The 21,016-nt window shown below is 58.2% G+C and overlaps 1 protein-coding gene and 1 long non-coding RNA gene across 4 annotated transcripts in view; both read right to left on the minus strand.

Moving 5' to 3' along the window:
* The window catches only part of Adgrl1 (adhesion G protein-coupled receptor L1), a 34,563-nt gene extending 20,357 nt beyond the window's left edge, over nt 1-14,206 (minus strand). Inside the window, exons 1-3 of one of the 3 annotated variants that reach the window (XM_013512288.1) lie at nt 13,824-14,206; nt 6,257-6,420; nt 2,586-2,799 (exon numbers count right to left, since the gene is read on the minus strand). In XM_013512288.1, the coding sequence (XP_013367742.1) occupies nt 2,586-2,799; nt 6,257-6,326 (284 nt within the window). In that variant the 5' untranslated portion in view covers nt 6,327-6,420; nt 13,824-14,206. The remainder of the gene's footprint in view (nt 1-2,585; nt 2,800-6,256; nt 6,421-13,823) is intronic. The other 2 variants (XM_005381088.2, XM_005381089.2) reach the window with 2 other exon arrangements.
* Nucleotides 14,207-16,880: 2,674 nt separating this feature from the next.
* Nucleotides 16,881-19,931, minus strand: LOC102012424. The gene is made up of 3 exons (XR_260333.2): nt 19,785-19,931; nt 19,428-19,533; nt 16,881-19,021 (listed from the first exon to the last, which is right to left on the minus strand). It is a non-coding gene; the product is annotated as an uncharacterized LOC102012424 (long non-coding RNA).
* Nucleotides 19,932-21,016: the final 1,085 nt, after the last annotated feature.

Raw genomic sequence — 21,016 nt, forward strand, 5'->3', positions numbered from 1 at the left:
CAAGTTCGAGACCAGCCTGGGCTACAAAGTGAGCTCAAGGCCAGCCTGAACTGCATAGCGAGACCCTGTCTCAAAAAGACAAAAAAAAGAAAAGCAAACCAGCAACAAGCCACCACTCACTGGACTTAGGCTGGAGACTTCATATCCCAGCCGCCTCAGGCACTGGAAATGCACACAGCCAAATTCTGGCCAATGAGGTGAGGATGGGCGTGGCATGTGACTTCAAAGGCCTGGGCTTGGGAGGGTGACAGCCCCGAGGGAGGCCCACGCAGGAGTCTTGTCAACTCTGACGCAGTTTAGGTCAACTATTCTGGGTGTCTCTAGCAGAGCAGCTTCTCTGCAATCCTAACTAACACAAAGGGCTTCCGGATTCTGGCGGAAGTGGTGGGGAGCAGTAAGGTTGGGCACCCAGGGAGCAGGGTGGAGGCAGCATCGCGCTCCCTCGGCCCCAGGAGCTGAGCCCTGGTCCCAGCGCTCTGCAGAGGGGGCCGGGGTGTCAGGAGGGCATGACTGACGCCAGCAGGGTCAATGGCAGCTCGAGCCCAGCTGTCTCAGTGACCCAAGGACACCTGTCCCTGCCTGAAACTCCCAGGGTGCATGGTGGCCCTGTCCCTATAAGCTGTCCCCAGCCTCCCTCCCTCTCCCCCTGTGCTACAGGTCCTGCAGTGGACACTGCACTGCCCCGGGCAGCAGATATTCATGAGCGCCTGCTGTGTCCCTGGCCAAGGACACAGCAGCAGGGGATGGAACTCTGTCCCCATGGGACTAAGGGCCCAGGGAAGGAAGGCATAAAATAAACACCATTCCCAGACTCAGCATCCGACGGAAATGTAGACAACAGGCAGGGCCAGGAGCAGCAGTGGCAGAACTGTCAGGAAACAAGCAGCTGCCATTTTAGAGTTCAGAGAGGCCCCACAGAGAGGACAGTTAGGGACAGAGAGGCACAAGTGATGGAGGAGCCACTTGGGTCTCAGGGAACAGCATCAAAGGGAGAGAGAGAGAAGCAAGGACAAGGCTCTGAGGAGGCCCTGCCATGTAAGGAACAGCACATGGCTGGAGCTGGGGTAAGGCCAGTGGTGAGGCAGCTCACGCAGGGCCTTCTGCCCAAGGCAGGTGGGAGCCATGGAGGGCTCTGCACAGTGGGGGGCTCACGAGCGCCTGCTGGCCATGTGGGCAGGATGTACTGCAGTAGGCCAGAGGGCTGTGAGGGGGGTCCTGCAGCTGGGGAGAAGTGGCTGTGGACACTGCCATGGTCAGGCTCTGGCATTATCTGAGGGACAGGCTGATGGCTCCTGGTGACTACTGTGGGTACAGGGAGCCCATGTGTGGGGCCTCAGCCTGGCATGTGCTGCACACACACCAACACCGCCACACCTCATCGGACACAGAGCTACACACTCCTACACGCACCTACCACACAGCAGACCCACATTCCAGCATACTCAGTTACAAACACGCACTAAAGAGCTAGGTGTCAGGGCATACGCCTGTCCTCCCAGCACTTGGGAAACTGAGGCAGGAAGATCACTGTGAATTCAAGGCCAGCCTGGAATGCATAGTGAGACCCTGCCTCAAAAAAACAAAACCAACCAGGCATGGTGGTGCATGCCTATCATCCTAGCACTCAGGAGGCTGAGGCAGGAGAACTGCTGAAAGTTCGAGTTCAAGGCCATTCTGGGTTACATGGTGAGACCTGTCTCAAAAAACCAAAAACACGCAAAGAAACAAGCAGACCAAAAACTAAACAAAACCACATAGTCGGTGGAGCACACATGTGCAGACACCTAGAAACAGTAACACAAATCATATGCACACAAATACATTTACACACAGACCTCCTCCCAGACACACACACACTCAGGCACAGTCACAGCCACTCACAAACACATTCACACAGGCTCAGATGTGTACAGTCACACTCACAGAAGCACACTTAAACACATATGCAGGCCTAAGTGTAGCTCAGTGCTGCCCTGGGTTCCATCTCCAGCATGATAAAAACAAAAGAAAACATGTAATTGTCAGGTATGGCGACACACACCTGTAATCCCAGCACTCTGGGAGGCTGAGGCAGGAGGATCACAAGTTTGAGCCCTGTCTGGGTAACTTAAGAGATTATCGAGACCCTGTCTCTAAAAAAGGCCGGGGATGTAGCTTAATGAGCAAGTCTTGGGTTTTTCATCCCAGCACTGGAAAACAAAACACACAATACACAAGCACTCAGACAGCCTCATTCTGAGACGCACACAGTTGCTCGCTCACATGCTCACACACTTTTGTCACCTGTGTGTCCTGTGTGTTTTGTTTCCTCCTGTTCCCACAACACCCTCACCCTGTCATGTGCCCCTGCCAACTTCGATTGAAATTCTGGAAATGTTTGGCAGGTGAGGAGGGACAGGCTGCGTGTCTGTGGCCCGGGGCGGTGCAGGGGACACGGGCCAGTGTGGGGGACATGGCTGAGAGTTTTATCTGTTATCTGCCTGGGGCCCAGCACCTGGTAGTTGCCAGGAAACAGGAATCGTGTGCCTAAAAGGGAGGTGGAGGGCGGACGGGGCGCACGACCCGGGATGCCAGGGGCCGCTCACCTTTGTGACATGATCTTGAAGGCATCAGGGAGGTAGCACTGCACGTTTTCCATCTGGAAAGGGTCAGCATCGCAGATCTTATCATCTGTGCGCCCATAGTTGGCGTTCTCCACCATGATGACGTCGCTGCCCGGGCACCGCAGCTCGATGGGGTAACCTTCGCACGCCAGCTCCCGGCGCATCAGCCCGAACGGGAGCCCAGCCCGGCTCAGGCCTGCAGAAGGGTTGGGACAGTGTCACCCTCAGCTGGGAAGGGCAGAGCCCGCCCCGAGGGGACACCACCTGCAGCTTAGCTGTGTTCTAGGAGACATACTTGGGCCTCTTAATGCGCCCACCTGTGCGGTAAGGATGGTAACCTGGCCCAAGCGGCCGTCCTTTGCCCTCAGCTCTGCTGAATAAGAAAGCGGCTGGGGGCAGCTCAGGGTTGAGCACTTGCCTGGTGTGCCGGAGGCCAGGGTTCCATCCCCAGTGCAGAAAGAAAGAAGGGGGATGGGCAAGGAGCACGTCTGTCCGGGGGCCTGGGCCGTACCACTTTGTCTTCATTGCCGTTTTATGGAGTGAGTTGTATCCCCCCAGTTCACATGCTGAAGTCCTAACCCAGTCCCTCAGGAAGTGATGTATCTGGAGGTACTCTATTCGCAGTGCTGGGGACAGAAGCCAGGGCCTCGCACACACTAGGCATGTGCTCTACCACTGAACCACACCCCCAATACTTCTTAAAACTTTACTTTGAAACAGAGTCTCAATAAGTTGCTCAGGCTGGCCTTGAACTTGTAATCCTCCTGCCTCAGACCTCTGAGTTTCTTGGATTACAGGTGTGTGCCACCACATCCAGCAAAGATGAGGTCTTTACAGTGATAGTGAAGTTAAAATAAGGTCATGGGGGTGGACCCCAAAACAATATAACTGGGGCTCGTATAAAAAGGGGGATTTCCTTAGGTTTTTTTTTCTTTTCTTCTTTTCGGTACCAGGAATTGAACTCATGACCTCGCGCTTGCCAGGCTGGCGCTGTGCCACTGAGCTAAATCCCCAGCCCCTTAAAAGGGGGATTTGAGCTGGGTGTGGAAGTACACACCTGAAACCCCAGCATTCTGTGAGGCTGAGGCAAGAGGATTTCAACTTTAAGATTGGCCTGGGCAACTTAGCAACTGTTATGGTTTGGTCTGGAATATTCCCCCAAACTATGGCAAGCTCAGTGGTGGAGCTTTCAGACGGTGGTTGGATTCTGGGGCACAGTACTCTTCACTGGGTTCATCCACTGCTGTGCTCAGCAGCTGGGTGTGCTGTTGGGGGCTAGGGCCTGGCTGGAAGAGCTGGCCAGTGGGGTGTGCCCTGGGTATCTCTGCCTCCCTGGCTCCTCTCTTCTCTCCCTGCTGCATGGGTGCCACGCTGTATGCAGCTGTCCTCTGCCCAGATCTTCCACCCTGCCACTTCTACAGTGAAGTCAGTCAACCATGGACTAAACCCATGAAAACCGTGAACCAGTTCAAGTTGTGGGTGTCAGGTATTTTGTCCCAGGGATGAGAAAGGGACTAAGACTGAGACTTGGCAAGACCCTGCCTGAATATTGAAAAATATAAAAGGGGGCCCCTGTGCTTGCTCTTTCCCGGCGGCCCACACTCACGCTGAAGGGTGTCCTTCTTTTCCTACTTTTACTTGATCCAAACTCACTCTGCAGAGCCTGTTTCTTTCCCTACCTTTAACAAAACTTTGCTACCATTAAAAAAATAAATAAAATAAAATGAAAAAGGCCTGGAGACATAGCTCAGTGCAGAGGCCTTGGGTTCAATCCCCAGTGCTCCTCCACCCCACCAAAAAAAAAAAAAAAAAAAAAAGGCAAGGGAGATTTGGACACAGACCTGTTCCACAGTGACCGTGTGCAGACGCAGAGGTGGTCACACCTAAGCCAAGCACAAAGCCTCAGAAGGCACCAACCCCGTGACACCCTGACACTGGACTACAGGACCCCGGGCCAGTGTGTGTGTCTGGAGTGCTTCGTGACAGCAGCTGCAGCAGACGAGTCCCCTGCCATGACACATGGTGGGGCTCGGGGATGGTGCTCAACCACACCCAGGCGGCATGGGTGCCCCTGGCTGGCCGAAAGCCTGTTGTCACGCATCACCGCCGGGAGAGTTAGCGCTATCCAGGGCCCACTGGGAAGAGACAACTGCGAGCCCCATGCGTTTCCACAGCCGGCTCTAGCACCTGTGCCCCAGCTGAACTGGACCTGAGGCTTTCACCGCCATCGTGTGACTGCGAGTATACTGGCTTCGGGGGGCTCCAGTGTGGTATGGCAAGGGCTTGGGGGCCTCTGGCATCACACTGTGCCACCCAAGGAGCAGAGGAAGCGCGGAACACCCTGTGCTTTCCATAAGCTGCCACAGGCTTTGCTGCTTCCTGGCCAACAGGGCAGGCTCAGGGTAACCTGGAGACGCCCTGGACCCCCACATCAGAGTGTGGGGCCGGGAGCCTCTGACAGCTCCATGCCACCGGGTGATTCTGACCCACGCTTGAGTTTGGGCAGCCGGTAGGGGTAGCCTCCCCCGCCTCAGTTCCCCAGTATATAAAATGGGATACCCACAGCTCAGGGTCACACTGCAGGGGTTCCAGACCCTTAAAAAAAAGACTTTTTTTTTTTAAATTTTGAGACAGAGTCTTGCTAAGTTGCCCAGCTAGGCTTGAACCTGCAATTTTTCTGCCTCAGCCTCCCAGAGTGCTGGGATGACAGGCGTGTACCACCACTCTCCGCTGAATGCTGCTTCTTGCTATTATGAACACTATTTCTTCATATGGGGGTCAGGGAGGACAGGACCCCCCGCTTTGGAGATCGGTCCCTCCAATGCTGGTGAGGTCCCCAGGGGTTATGCAGCTAAGCCCTTGGGGTTTTTTGGGGTGAGTTAAGTCCCAGACGGAGAAAGTTTGACATGTGCTCCTCTCGCACCATCTGCTTCCCCGCTAATTTTAGTCTTCCCGGCTGCAGAGAGCTGGGGGCGGAGGGCTGGCTCGGGGGTCTGGGGGTGGGAGCAGCCCCTCCTGCCCAGCTGGGGCCGGGGCAGATCCGGGCAGGGAGAGAACTCGGCACCAGGTTCCTGGTCACCCCAGCAGTACCAAAGCCCCAGGGCCTGGCTGGACAATGTCCTCCTACCTTTGTGTCTCTGCACAGGACAGGGCTGCAGACGGGGTGCCAGGGGAGTGACAGGGTGGCGGGCACAGGGAGGACCTCCTGGGTGAGGGCACGGCCAGCAGGCCCCTTGCCAGGGCTCTCTCCTCGCCCTGCCCTTGCCCCGCCCGTGCCCACCATGGGGACGGTAATTGAGTAATCGGCTGGGTGGGCGGGCGGGCTCGGGGCACTAATTGTGGCGTGTGCTGGATCCCCGGCCGGCACAGGGCTGTGCTGGGTAATTAGTTGTTTTTAAATAAACGTCAGTGGGCATGCCTTAATTAAGCCTTCCTCCCAGTGAGAGCCCCAGAGATGTAATCACAGAGCAAAGGAGAGGGAGAGAGAGAAAGACGGGAGGAGAGGAAAGAAGAGGATCGGCCCCCCAGAAAGGCCTGGCCTCACCTGCTGTGTGGGTACAGGGAAAGCTGGGGACCGCTCTGGCCCGGGCCAGCAGAGGTCTAGGGTAGGTCAGGGAGGATTTCAGGACAGACCCCCACCCAGCAGCACCTACCTTGGGTGGCCGAGGTGACCAGCACGGCAGTGACACAGAGACTCCAGAGCACCGCGGCCAGGCGGGCCATGGTGGCGGCCGGGGGCGAGCGCGGCTCTCAGTGGCCTGTGTGAGGAGCCCTGGCCCTCATCGCCGGGGGGGGCACCGCGGCCTGGCCCACTAACCTGGAGAGGACACAGGGGTGAGGCGGTAGTGGGGACATCACCGGAGCCTGGGAGAGGCCGGGGCCTCTGGCCTGCAGCCCAACAACCAAAGTCCGAGTCCCCAGTCTTTCAGCCAGAGCCGCCCCATTCCCCCATCTAGGCCCCCACCAGGCCAGGTACCTCCGACCAAAAGGGCGGCCACCCTTCCCCGCCTGAACGCGCCAGAACGGCACAGCTGCCAAGCGTCCACCTACACCCTAACATCGCGTGCTGCCGCCCAGCCTCCTCGCACGGCCAGGAGGTGGCGCACACACGTCCCAGGGGTGGGGGACCCAGGCGGCCGGCTGGGGCGGGCGGCCAGGCCCCCAGCCTCCTGCTTCCCGGCGCTGGTGCTCTGGCAGCTAATTAGAACCCGGCCAGCCGGCACCAAGGATCAGGGACCAGGGACGCCCAAGTCCCCTTTCCCTTCCAGGGGACCCTCGGGGTGAGGTGGAGACAGGCAGGCAGGGCGGGAGGGTGCTGTCCCGGAACCGTGGGCAGCGGGTGTCGCATAGGTCGCCTGCCAGTATCCCCAGCCCGCTGGCTCTGTCCCCGGCGCAGTGGCTCCGCAGGCACAGGGCTTGGCCCTCCTGGCGGCCTCCTCCCCTGTGGCTGCTTCTCTCACTCCGCTGCTGCCTAAGCTCCCATGGACACTCCAGCCTGCCCAGCGACCCGCCCTCAGCCCTCTGCCGTACCCACACCGCGTCGTCCAGGGGCGGCCCTGGCTCGGCACCATCCGCCTGGCCTGGAACTGGCTGGAGATCCCCATCCTCCAGGAAGGACCTCCAGGGTAGGAGCCCAGCCAGGCCCTAGGTCTCAACAGCAAACTAATATTTTTTTGGGTTTTTTTTTTTTGGTATCCAGAATGGAATTCAACCTTGCATTTGCCAGGCAGGTGCTGTGCCACTGAGCTATATCCCAAGCCCTGTATTTTGTTTTTTGAGATAGGTCTCACTATGTAGTTCAGGTTAGCCTTGAACCCAGAGTGATCCTCCTGCCTCGGCCTTCCAAGTGCTGGGATTAGAGGTGTGTAACTCACATTGACAATATCAAACTTTCTGTAGCTGCTATTTTTCGTCTGCAATCTCAACACAGCCCCAGCAACTTTTTACCCTGAAAATTGAAAGTTTCTTTGAAGCCTACCAGTTGGCCCACTGAACTCCCCAACACCATGTCTGCTCTGCCAGGCCCTGCCCCAGGGCCTTTGCACATCTCTTGCCCTGGTGCATGCAGTGTCTGTCCACAGATTACCCATATATCCAGCTCTATCGGGCAAATATAACTGTTCTCTGGCAGGCAGATTTCCCTTCCCCAGGGACCACCAGATTTTGTTATCATATCCCCACATTTTGAACAGGCCAGATATACTGTAATAAATTATTTGTTGAACAAGTCTCACATTTCAAAGTCCACAATTCTTAACCTCTGTGGTCTCCTCTGTGAGTGATGTCTGCAAGTCCATGGGCTCTGCGTCCACCGTGGCTCACGTACCGCCCACGTCCGGGCCCCAGCAGTACCACGTAGCCCAGGTCACCACCTCACCCCACCCAGATGCCGTCCGCTCCAACACGCGCTTGACGTGTGGATCTGAGGACTACACAATGCACTTCCCACCCTTCTCCCTGGGCCCTCACGGTGGCGATCTGGTGCTGCCTGGCTTGCCGGCTCCTCTTCCCTCTTCTCTGGCCGGGCTGGGGCTGGGATAGAAGGCTGCATTCCAGCCCCTCTGTGCCCTCTTTTGCCCTTACCCCAAGTTCCCTTGGCCTCCCAGAGTCCCAGGGTCCCTTATACAGGATCCAAGTTTACCTCAGCCCTTTGCCCTTTCTGTGGTTTTTTGAGACAGCGTCTCACTACGTAGTTCAGGCCAGTCTTGAACTCACAGCGATCCTCCTGCCTCAGCCTGCTGAGCACTGGGATGGCAGGTGTGTGCTACCATCCATGTCTCAGGAATTACATTTCCATTTTTACAGGCTCCGTTTTTCCTGCTAGGCCAAAAGGACCTCTAAGGCTAAAGACGGAAGAGGCCAGGCAGCACTCCAGGCCTTTATCCCCTTCACGTGGGCCGGAATGGTCACCTGGGGTGCGTGCTGGACATCCGCAGGCCGCTTATCTGACAGGGTTTACACCGGGGCTGCGTCTCAGCCACACTCCATCTTCTCAAGGCTCCGCTGCCCCTGGGTCCCGGCGGCCTGCCCTGGCCAACCCCGCCAGCGCTCCAGGCACTGAGGCAGGAAGATGTGAAGCGGAAGGCCTGGCTTGGGGCCCTGCCTTGTGCAGGTCCACACCCTAGTGCTGCCAGGGGCCCATGGTGTCGTCTCCCGGCCGAGCTGCTGGGGCAGACTATCTGCTGGGCTATGTGAGGTTAGCACAGCAGGTGGGGCCTCCCTCGGGCCCAGGAGTCCCCCTTCCTCCAGCGCTGCACCTCACAACGCCTTCCCCACCAGCTTCGTGTCTCTGACCCCATCCGCAGTGTATGTCCTTCCACACTGGCCCCCCTCCCCCTGCCACCCATGCCTCTGCGGGGTCTCCAGGATCCTTGATCCCCCCATCAAAGCAAACCCTCCCCAAACCTGGGAGTCAAAACCCTCGGCTATCCCTTTGTTTTGCTCAGAGCTGGGGGCTGAACCCAGGGCCTTCACACCGAGCTGCACCCCAGCCCTTTTTAAATTATTTCAAGGGCCAGGCGTGGTGGCTCACGCCTGCAATCCCAGCACTCGGGAGGCTGAGGCAGGAGGATCCTTGTGAGTTTGAGACCAGCTTGGGCTACAAAGTGAGCTTGAGGCCAGCCTGAACTGCATAGTGAGACCCTGTCTCAAAAATACAAAAAAAAATTTTTTTGAAGACAAGGTGGCCCGGGCTGCACACAAAATTTGCAGCCCTCCTCACTCAGCCTCCCAGTGTGCAGGGGACAGGTGTGGGCCACCACACCTGGCTGTGGCTCGTCTCTCCCCACCCCTCAATGCAGGGCAGGAGTCTTGGTTCTGTCTACGCTGCCAGAACACCCTGGCAGCTGTCCTCAAGGCCACTGCTCCAGTCACGGGCACTGGCCATTTCCAGCTGCCCTTCCACCCTTCTTCCCCAGAACCCCAGCACTCAGAATCTTTGTGTTTTTAAAATTTTTGACATGGTAGCTGGGTATGGTGGTGCGTGCCTATAACCTCAGCACTTGGGAGGCTGAGGCAGGAGGATTGAGGCCAATCTGGGCTACATAGTAAGTTGCAGGCTAGCCTGAACTATATAGTGAGACTCCTTGGTCACCTAAAATTATGAGATACTTTTATTAACTATTGAAACTTGTTTTTAAGAAATTTTTGTGCTAGGGATGGAACCCAGGGGTCCCCATGTTAGGCACATGCTCTACCACTGAGCTGCACCTTCAGCCCCTAAATCACTCGATTTTACTGGGTTTTGGGGGGTGCGCAGAATCTCACTATGTAGCCAAGGTTGGCCATGAGCATGCAATTCTCCTGCCTCAGCCTCCCCAGCCGCTGAGTTGACAGGTGTGAGCTACCACACCTAGCTCCAAAATCACTTTTAAGTGTGCAGTTTAGTGGCACTGATCACGGGGCCGTCTTAACTACTTTGGAACCTACAATTGAGTAATGCTAATTCCATTCTCAACGCATACAGCGGTCACCACTGCCTATTTCTGAAACAGTTTTATCTGTTGACTATTTGGCGCCACTGGGGATGAAGCAAAGGCTTGTGCCTATCAGGCCAGTGCTCACCACTGAGCCGCAGCCTCCCAGGCACTTTGAGCAACGAGGACAGAGCCCTGTCCCATAGCGGTGACAGCGCCCCCAGATCCACAGATCGGCCTGTTCCCGTCATTTCCTATAAACAGACTCCTGTGCTCGGGCCAGCACGTTTCCAGGCCCATGGGGTGCAGCTCGTCGGAGCTTACCACTCCTTTCCTGGCTGGACACCCTTCTGCCAAGTGAATGCGCGCCTCCTGTTTATCCACTCAGGCCGTGGGACACTTGGGTTGTGTCTACGAGGAGGTCCTTTTCCCACCTGGCGTTTCAAATTAATTCATTATTAATCTTTCAGGGGTCAAGGGCAAGGCTAAGTTGCCCAAGCTGCCCTTGTACTCTGGGGCTCAGAAAACTCCCGCCTAGGGGCTGGGGATTTAGCTCAGCGGCACAGCGCCTGCCTGGCAAGTGCAAGGTTGTGAGTTCGATTCCCCGTACCCGGAAAAAACAACAACAACAACAAAAAAAGAACAACCAAAAAAAAAAAAAAAAGAAACCTCCTGCCTGAACCTCCAAGGAGCTGAGACTAGTCTGCACCTCCTAGCCACATTACTCCTGCCCTGGCTCCCACCAGCCCTGGGGACCCCGCTCTACTCTCTGCTGCCCTGCTTTTGACCCTTTCTGCGTTTCAGTGAGATTGTACAGTATTTGGCTGGCTGGGCTTTTCTTTCCTTCTTTCTTTCTCTTTCTCTTTGTGGTGCTAGGCATGGAACCCAGGGCCTAGCCAAGTGTTCACCATAGCGCTATACCTCCAACCCCTTTAAAATTTTATTTTCTAACAGGTTCTTACTAAATTCCCAGTTGGGCTTGAACTTTCGATCCTCCTGCCTCAGCCTCCAGAACAGCTGGGATGACAGGTGTGCATACCGTGCTCCGGTCAGCAGGATCTTCCTAAAGGCCACCTTCTGAGTCGAAGCCTTGCTCGTGCCCATCCCCACCTGCACCGTCACAGGTCTCCTCCAGCCTCACCGGCCCCACCAGGTGGCCTCGCATCCCCCATCTCTGGGTCCCTCAGGTCTCAGCTCCAACCGGTCCCACTGAGATGCTCCCATGCCCTCGCCTGCCCTCGGACCCTACCCCAGCCCTGATCTCTCGTTTCCCCGTTTCCTCAGTAAAAGGGGACCCTGCACATGGGGGGCTGCAGGGCAGGATGGATTCGTGCGTGACACCTGAGGCCACACCTGGAACACAGCAAGGGCCAAGGGTCCCTGTCACCCGGTCTCTACCTGGGCTAGCAGCTCAGGCTGCCACACCTGGTGTGGTTGGCCCTCTTACCCACAGATTCTGCCGACCCTGATGGAGCATATTCATGGGGGAAACGTCCACCAGCGGCACGTGGGCGCACGCCTGTCATTCCAGCACTCTGGGAGGCTAAGGCAGGAGGATCTCAAGTTCAAGCCCAATTTGGGCAACTTCGGGACCTTGTCTCAAAATAAGTTTAAAAAAAGGGCCAGGATGTAGCTCAGTGCGAAGGCCCTGGATTCCGTCCCTAGTACAGTAGCACTGAAAAAATAAAATAAAATAAAATAAAACAATCGCAGCTGTACTGAACAGGGATCGACTTTCTTTCCTATCACAGTTCCCCAAACACCGCCGTGGACCCACTGCGTTCATAGCATTTCCACATCGCAGGCTCAGCCCTCGGAGAGGACCCTGGGAGGGTGTGCACTGTTTTCTTAACAAGACTTGGGTACCAGTGGAGTCTGCTGTCTGCAGCGGAGACCTGGACCGTCCCTGGTGTTCACCAAGGGACAACTGTACCATGGCCAGGGTGGCTTCGACAAAGAAATCTGCTTTTTCATGATGGCAGAGGCCAAGAATTCACACTCAAGGTGGCGGCCAATTTGGTGTCTGCCTAGAGCTCCCTTCCCGGCATGGGGATGGCGCCTGTGCTGTGTCCCCACGTGGCCTCTGGGTGGAAAGGACCATCCCTGTCTCACCCTCTTTTCATAAGGACCCCCATCCTCACAGGTATCTTAACCACCACCCAAATGACTTAGAGACCTCAACTCCAACCAGGGTCTCCCTGGGAACTGGGGCTTTAATATATAGGATGCTGGGGAAGTGGTTTGGTCCCCAACACCATGGGTCACATCCCAGCCCTTTGTTTCATTTGCACACAAGGAGATTGTCCTCCCTCCCCTTTTTTTTTTTAACAGGTCTAGCTATATAGTCCCAACTGGCCTCAAACTCGCAGCAATCGTCCTGCCTTGGCCTCCTGAGCACTGGGTGGACAGGTGCGTACCACATGCCCTGCACCTTTCCACCCTAGCAGCTTAGAATCTCCTAGCTGGGACAGTTTCCCCAACCGCCATCCCCTGGGGCTCAGACACACAGTAGGTCCCCAGGCGCTAGCCAAGGATGAGGAGTGACCTGGGGGCCGAGCCTGAAACCCTCTCCCCAAGGCACCTCCTGCAGGAAGCTCTGGGGATCCCAGGGCCCAGCCCCAGCTCAGGGCTGAGGTAAGGGCTTGGGAGGCCTGCAGTGTATTCCTGTCCCCTCTTAATTATGCCCTGGGGTTCAGCCTGCTTACCTGGGACCACTGAGGCAGGGTGGTACAGCTAGGTACTGCTGGGCGGGGGATCTAACCATCTGAGCCCAGGTGGTGTTATAGACTGAATTGTTTTCCCCCAGAAGATAGCCCCCTCTGCCAGGATCTCAGATCCTGTGACCATATTTGGAGATAAACTTTTTTTTGTTCCAATACTGGGGACTAAAACCAGGGGCTCTGTACTGAGCCACACCCCCAGCCCTTTTAAAAAATGTCCTTTTGGTCCTAGGGATATAGCTCAGTGGTGCAAGCACCTGCTTGGCAAGCATGAGGTCCTAAGTTTCATTCCTGGTACCAAAATAAAATAAAATAAAAATAAAAATAAGAAATGTTCTCTTATTTTGAGATCAGGTCTCACTAAGTCACATATTTTTTTTGGGGGGGGGTTGTCTTTTTGAGACGGGGTCTTCCTATGCAGTTCAGGCTGGCCTTGAGTTCACTTTGTAGCCCAGGCTGGTCTCAAACTCACAAAAATCCTCCTGCCTCAGCCTCCCAAGTGCTGGGATTACAGGCGTGTGCCACCACGCCCGGCGCTAAGTCACTTATATATTCATTGCCCAGGCTGGACTTGAACTTGTGATCCTCCTGCCTCAGCCTCCCAGAGTGCCGGGATGAGAGGTGTGTGCTCCCACATCTGGGTTGAAGATAGTCTTTTGACAGGTAACCAGGCTAAAACAAAGTCACTCATGTGGGCCCTACTCCAGCAGGACTGGGGGCCTGGGGACAGTCATGTCCCCCAGGAACAGCCCATGTGAAGATGCTGGCAGAGTCTAGGCATTGCCTCTAGAAGCCAAGCCATGCCACAGGCAGCCAGAAACCAGGGGCCAGGGTTTCTGAGAGGGAACCAGCCCGACCACACCCTAACCCCGTGTTTCCGGTCCCAGCACCTGGGCATTGACTTCCTATAGCCACAGCTGCCCTGGCCTAGGCGCAGCGGCCGACGCCCCATCTGTTCCACACCACCTCCTGTGCCCTCTGCACAGCTTCTGGGGGGCACCTGCACCCTCACCTTACAGTGGGGGAAGGTGACACCAGCTAGGGGGGTCCCCGAGGCCAGGCCTGGTGACAGGCTGCAGACTCACCAAGCCGAGGCCAGGTGTCCCCAGGTGACGCCTCAGGGGGTCTCAGGCAACCTCCGCCCCACACCTGCCTTCAGGTCTGCAGCTGCCTCCCAGTGCGTCTCGGGTGGAGGTGGGTGCGGCAGGCAGGGTCTGTCCTCACATGCCCTGGGATGGGGACGGGAGGTGACAGGAGGAGCCGGCTGCAAGAGGAGAGGGGGGCCAAGCCTGCCCCAGCCCGCAGTTGCCATGGAAACCTGTCTGAGTGGGTGGGAGACTGAGTGTCTGGGGGGGCTCTGGGGGCCTCGCGCCACGATGCCACCTCCTGGAGCGGCCACCCCCTCTCTGCTCCAAACCCAGGCAGCCGCCAGGAAGCCCGGCACTCCCTCACCTGATGGCGCTTCGGTTCTGTGGCTCCACTCTCTCCCCTGTGCCCTCTCTGCTCTCACCCCATCACCTCCCCTCCGGACAGCGCACTACCTCCTCCCCATCCCCCAGCTCCTGTTCTCTGTCTCCACAGTCTGTTCCTCCCACAGCTGGCAGACAGCGCTTGCGAGCAGCCAATCAGTTCCTTGTGCTCAGAACCCCAAAGGCCCTGAGCAGGGGGTTGTCCAAGGCCCTGCCCTGCCCTGCCCTGCCCCAGGACCTTTGCACATGCCGATCTCTTCCCCATCTCCTGGTCTTTACACAGATGTCCCCTGCTCAGGGTGGTCCTGTGGACTCCAGTACTCAACATGTAGTCCCAGCTCTCCTTCGTCCTATCTCTGTGGTCCATACAGTACTCACTCTAAGTATGTGCAGGCTCTCCCACCGTGTTGGCCCTGCAGAGCAGGGGCTGTGTACATCTTGTCTGTGGCTGCATCCTCACTGCCCAGCACAGTGCCCGGGCGAGGAGGAAGTGATGGATGACTGTTCAGCAAGGAAATTCTGAGAGGTCCCCTTGGCCACCAGGTATCCCTGGGATGCAGGGAGGCGGGGCCTGTTTAAAGCACCCCTTTCCCCTGACGCCACGCTGCTGGTATCCCCCATCTGCCTGCCACCTCTGCCCCATCCAGTCTCTACCCTGAGGCCTGGCTGATCTTTGCAAAATGAAAACCCAGTTATGCCCCTCCCTGCCTGCAACTCTCTGTGGCTCCCTATTGCCTCTGTGCCCGCATATGGCTTCTCAGGTCTTCTCCTGCCTGCCTCCGTCATCGTCCCTGCTCGGCCCTCCACCCTCAGAGCTCCGGCACAAAGTTCCAGGCCCCTACTCCTGCCTCCTGCATGGTCCGGCACGTTCCTGCACTGGCACCTGCGCGTCACCCTGCAGACACACCGGGCCCCCTGTTCTGCTCCTCTAGTTAGACTCTGGGTTCAGTGGTTAAATGCCTAAGGCTGCCCAAGGGACAGTGAGTCAAGATGAAACAGACCCCAAATGCCACCGCACACTGGGGACAGTCACGGAGGTCACAGCCGGCCACGAGTGCCATGCAGGAAGCCACACTCAGGCCCAGAGACGGGGCGTGCACAGGTGCTGCTGCAGACGGCTCGGGGGTGCGACGGCAGGCAGCTTCTGAACCCAGGTCTTGGGAAGGAGCCGTCGGGGTACCCAGGGAAGGGGCATCCCAGGCCGGGAGAGCTCGCACAAGGGCCCTGAGGCAGAACGTGCTGGGGCCTCTGAGCAGAGGAGGTTCGGAGACTAGGCTGGGGGGGCACTGCCGGCAGCACAGCCCGCTCCCCCTTCCTAACTCTCCTCCGTTCTCCACGCCACCTCTGCTCCAGAGCCACAGAGCGGGCGCTGCACTGCGTCCCATGGCCCACAGAGCCGGCTGCGTCTGGCCCGGCACGGGGCACTGACCCTCCACGGGGCCGGCGGATGCCAGGCCACTGAGACACAGCCATAGTTGCCCAGGTTGGCCAGCCCCGCCCTGCACTCGGTCCTGAACTGTCTCTCCTCGCCCCTCTAGCCCTGGCCCTCCTGCTGACCCCAGGGCGCCCCCAGCCCGGCTCCTCCAGGAAGCCCTCGACACCTGCGCTTGCTGGCTGCCTCCCTACTGTGTGAGCAGATGCCCTGGCAGCCTGTGCGGTCTGTGTCCACCCCAAAGCGTCCCCGTGCACCCTGAGCCTCCTGCTCGAGATCCAGCAGGGCAGAGAACCAGGGCGCTGGGCAGGGGGCATGTGCCCCTCAGGTCCTCCTGGGGCCAGCAATGTCCGCAGCACTTGCAGAAGTGAGCCTCACAGCGTGGCTTGGGGCTCACAAATAATATTCAGTGAGGGGCTGGGGTGCGGCTTAGTGGTGAGTGTTTGCAGGGCATGCAGGAGGTCGTGGGTTCCATGCCCAGCACCACAAAACCCACAAAAACCACCAGCACCACTACCACGACCACCACTGCCTCAGGTGGCTCCGTGCCTGCTTCTGGAGCCCCTACCACATGCCCAGAATTTGGAAACCGGGTGCAAAGAGCCCTGGGGAAGCCAAATGGTTGGAGAAGGGGTGAGGAGGCAGACAGATGTGGTGTCTACAAGCCTGGAGGGAGGTTGCTGTACACCGTGCAAAGGCCCTGGGGCTCGCCACGCATGTGTCTGGGGAGCCAGGAGCTCAGGGACAAGGGGGAGAGAGCGAGAGCAGGGATGATGACCAGGGGTCACACTCACCCTCCTAAGTACACAAATGCTCTCAGCTGGGCGCTCCCAAAACAGAAATCCACAGGGCCCCAACCTTCCCCACCAGGGCCACTGGGGGGCGCTCAGTGACCAGCTCCATACTATGGTCTGTCTGTCCAGCAATGAGCTAAAAATGGCTTACTTTTCTCCCCCCTGCCTTTCTTTTAGTACTGAGCACTAAGCCCCAAGGCCTTTGCACTGAGCTACATCCTAGCCCTCCCCCTCTTTTTTTAAGACAGGGTCTCACCAGGGTTCAGGCTGGCCTTGAACTCACTATGTAGCCAGACTGGCCTCAAACTTTTGGTGATCCTCTTGCCTCAGCCTCCTGAGTGCTGGCATTACAGGCATGCGCCCCCACAGCCAGTATCCGCCCTGCTTTTATTTTTTATTTTGAGATAGACTTTTGCTAAGTTGCTAACTGCCTAGGCTGGGCTCGAATTTGTGATACTCCTGCTTCAGCCTTCCACGGTGCTAGGATGAAGGTGTCTACCCCCAAGCCTAGCACCACACTAGCTTTTTCACATTTGTAAAGAGTTGTGAGGCCTGGCATGGCACATGGCTTTAATCTCAGCACTCAGGAGGCTGAGGCAGGAGGATCGATGCAAGTTTGAGGCCAAATGGGCTACATGGCGAGTTCAAGGTCAGCCTGCACTATATGGTGAGACCCTCTCTCACCTGCTCCTCCCCAAATAGTTGTAAACAGAAGAAACACAATACAGCCCTGAAGTGGCCACACAGCCCAGAAAAATGAGCATCTAGTGCTGCAGAAGTTTGCCCACCTCCACTCCACAGAGTGAGTCTGCCCCCACCCGGGATGTTCCCTGAGGTCTGAGGCGGTTTCAGGGGTTACAATCGGAGGGCAGGGATGCACTGAGCACCCTGTACCACGCAAGACCGTGTCCCCAATGTGAGGGATCCAGAGAAGCCCCCCAGCTTCCTGGCTCGCCTGGTGAGTGACTCTCAGGTATTTTTAGCCTCTGAGGAAGGGGCAGAGCTATTTTTAGACTCCGTATTGATTTACTCAATTTTTATCTTCCCCTGGTTTTGGTGTGGGAGGTGGGCGATGTTAGAGGGGTCTGCTTGTCCAGGTCGCCAGGGCTGGGGCAGCTCTAAGCAACGGTGGGGCTCCTATCCACAAGATAGGCTGGAGCCATCCCCCAGGGACAAAGGGGCAGGGAGACCCGAGTTCCCTTCCTGGCTGGGACTGAGCCCCAGGAGACGGCACCCATGGGCACCTAGAAGCCACCTGCAAGTCCGCACAGGCGCGTGTTGGAGGACAGTGATGTAGCTGGCCTGGTCAGGGCCCTGGTCAGCAGCCCATGCTCCTCACAAGGGGGCCAGGTGGAAGGCGTGTCCCAGGGGGTGTGTTGTCAATCCTTAGGAGAGCCCCCTCACATTCATTCAGGTGAGATCTCTGAATCTGTGCATTAGCTAGAACTTTCAGGCACCTGGGATTGTCTGACAGCCAAATTCGACAACATCCTGGAGCAGTTGGATCCGAGTCAGGAAGACAGACAGTAAACAAACAGGCATAACACATTAGGAAGTGACAGCGAGTGAGGAAGTGGCACCTCCAGGGAAGCTAGGCGGGCAGGAAGCTGGTTCCAAACAGGGGACACTGGGTAGAAGTCCCTGCAGAGGTATGGTTGGAGGGTGCGTGGGAGCAGGAGCCATGCAGAGGACCTGGGTGGGAGGAATGGTGGGTGAAAAGGCCCTGGGGCCAGTCTTAGCTCTCTGGACTGAACAAGTGCTGGGACATGGAGGCTGCTGCATTCCCAGCCTGGGGTCCCCTACCCAGCTGGGACTTCAGTGGCTTCTCCCCAGCCCCAGAGACAGAAGCCCCCGGGGAAATGGCTGTTGCTAGATTTCAGCTCCACAGGGTCAGGCTGTGGACAGGGTCCCCATTGTGATGGCTGCTAAAGGTCTGCAGACTGCGGGGAGAGGCACGCACAGAATGCACCTGCGTCCACACCTACTGCCCCACCTGGTCTGCACACAGCTGTGTATCTGGTCAGCACAGCCACACTGCAGCCCCTTCTGCAAACTGCCCCCAGAATCAGCACACAGGGAACTAGAGCTCTGAGCCCAGTAGACCCCCGGCCACAAGCGTGTCAGATAGGGTCACAGTGCCAGTCATTCACCAGCATCAGACAGGTACACAGGGACACACAGACAGGAAGAGGCAGGACCAGCTCCTGGGACAGCAGAATACCTTCTCTACAGAGCCCCCACCCTGGCCCAGGGCCCCACTGTGCACTCAGTAGCAGGGGACCTCCAGGGTCACGGGGAACCCCACCCTGGCGCTCCCTGCTGCCCTCCAAGGGGCTGGAGGAGGGGCGGTGTCTGGAGTCTGGAAACTGGATCTGTGAGCATAGCCCACACGGAAACCCAGAGCCTCCCCTGTCCTCGGCTGCGGGTCTGGCTGAGGCGGCAGATGGCCGGACGAGAGACAGGGAGCTCCCAGTGCTGCGGCCGGCAGCGGGGACTGAAGGGGGCTCCCGCTCCTTCTGCTCCTTTCTCGGGGTACAGTTCTGGCCGACGCACGCTAGGGATTGAGAGCCACTTGCTCTGCTGCCAGCCTGTTGGGGTGCAGAGGACACAGCTGCCCTGAGTTGGGAGATGCAGCCAGCTCGCAGGTGCAGCACCCCGGGCCAGCCGCTGGATGCAAAGGGACCCAGCCGGGCCCTCCCCCACGTGCCTGCTGGCTCCCCCTGGGTTGCCCGGGAGCAGGGGTCCCCTGGGCAGGCTGGGAATAGAAGCCTGGCTTCCAGTCTCCCGCCTTCCCCTCCTCCCTGCTGGCTCCGCGGCCCAGGTGTTCTGGTCCCCAGCTCCCTGCCCTGCCCACACCCAAGGGCTACGCATGGCAGGGTGATCCTGGGGTACTCTGGGGTACACCAGACCTCAAGAGTGGGGCAGGCGCCCTGTGGAGGGAGAGAGGACAGGCCCCGTGCAGCGGGTGGGAGCAGAGAGAGAGGCGCCACTTACACGTGAGTGCGCGCGCGCACACACACATATGTGGCTCCGTGCACGGTGCATCGCCGCCAGCCATGGAATTAGTTCCTTTTTCCGCTTTGCAGATGATTTTTCATCTCTGTAATTAATGGGCAAGTCAGTTCTGAACAGCGTGGCAGGCAAATTGCTAGTTAGGAAAATCACGGATAATTTTCTCGATATGATAATGAAGGTTGTATTCCTTCTCTTATTCTCCCTGTTTTCATCCTACTTTTAAGTAATAAATTCACCATTATTGGGAAGGGTGTGGGAAGGAAGGAGACGTCACCTGCCCCCACCCAGCACCACCAACCACAAAGCTGGAACCTGACCCAGGTCCCCAAGGTGTACCTGGCCCCTGGCCATGGGACAGATGCAGAAGCGGGTGAGAGATGCGGACCCTCCACAAAACACCCTGACGCCTCAAGGATCCACTGGAGCACCAGGCCCTGCAGAACAGGTGCCAGGCTTCATTGCGGGGTGAGGAGCTGGGTCTGGGGTCAAGTTACCGGCTCTGCCTGTGCCCTTGGGTGCTGGGGAGAACAGCAGACAGCAGCGGCCTCTCCGCAAGCAGTGCTGGAGGTCACCATACCCAAACAGACATCGCCCTCAGGTGTCCTCATACCTGTCCCCACGCCATGCAACTCCCTGTCGCGGTGCTCCACCGCACCACAGCGGCAGGGTGGGCAGGGAGAGGGGAGGCAGACAGAGAAAGCCAGGCCCAGCCATCTTGGCGGCCATCTTGAGCCCCTCCCCCGCCCCCCAGCCGCCACATGTCTGCTGTGGGCATGGACCGCGCGGTCCCCGAGGAGGGGGCTCTGCCTCGAGCAGGGGTGCGGGGGGAGGGGCAGGGACGCCTACGCGGTGCCAAGGCTGGGGGTGCCCCGGGGAGGAGGGAGCCTGGGGGAAGGGACCAGAAGGCAGAGAGCGATGCCAGGCGGGGACGGCTGCGCGCTGACCTAGTCTGGGGAGTGGGAACCAGGGTGTGCGTCTGGGGGACTGCGTGTGGGCGGGCGGGGCGCCCCTCCGGATGGGTGCTGGGGCGCACCGGGGCGATGCCTTCAGAGGGCATTTTTCTGACTGTGGCTGAGCGAACACTGCAACCTCCCAACACACACACTTCGGGCCTGGACTTCTGTCCCAGGACCCTCACATGGAACGATGACAGCAGAACCCACCGAACGCACGCCTAGGGCAGGGGGAAGGCTCGCCCTCCCAGCCCGGATCCTGGCGGATCGGACCCAACAGCAGCTCGCGCCGAGCGAGCACCGCGCGCAGAGGCTGCCGCCCGGCTGCAACCTACGTACGAAGTGCCCCATCCCCGACACCCAGACAGCACCCTCCCTACCCCCGCGCCGCGGCTTTCCAGAGAAAACAGCCCCCAGCGCAGCCTCTCGCGGGTGCCAGCCCCCTGACACCGCTCCTCCGGGGGGCCGGGGCCCCGCACGCGCGCGCGGCGCGCACACGCACCCCTCGGCTCCCACCCAGACACCTACACAAACAGGGCGCCAAGCACCCGCGCGCACACGCACCGGGGACACGCAGGCACCGCCGCGCCGATCCCCACAAAGGCCGGCGCGCGC

The sequence above is a fragment of the Chinchilla lanigera genome, unplaced genomic scaffold (genome assembly GCF_000276665.1).
Source record: "Chinchilla lanigera isolate Chin_1 unplaced genomic scaffold, ChiLan1.0 scaffold00014, whole genome shotgun sequence".
Taxonomy (NCBI): domain Eukaryota; kingdom Metazoa; phylum Chordata; class Mammalia; order Rodentia; family Chinchillidae; genus Chinchilla; species Chinchilla lanigera.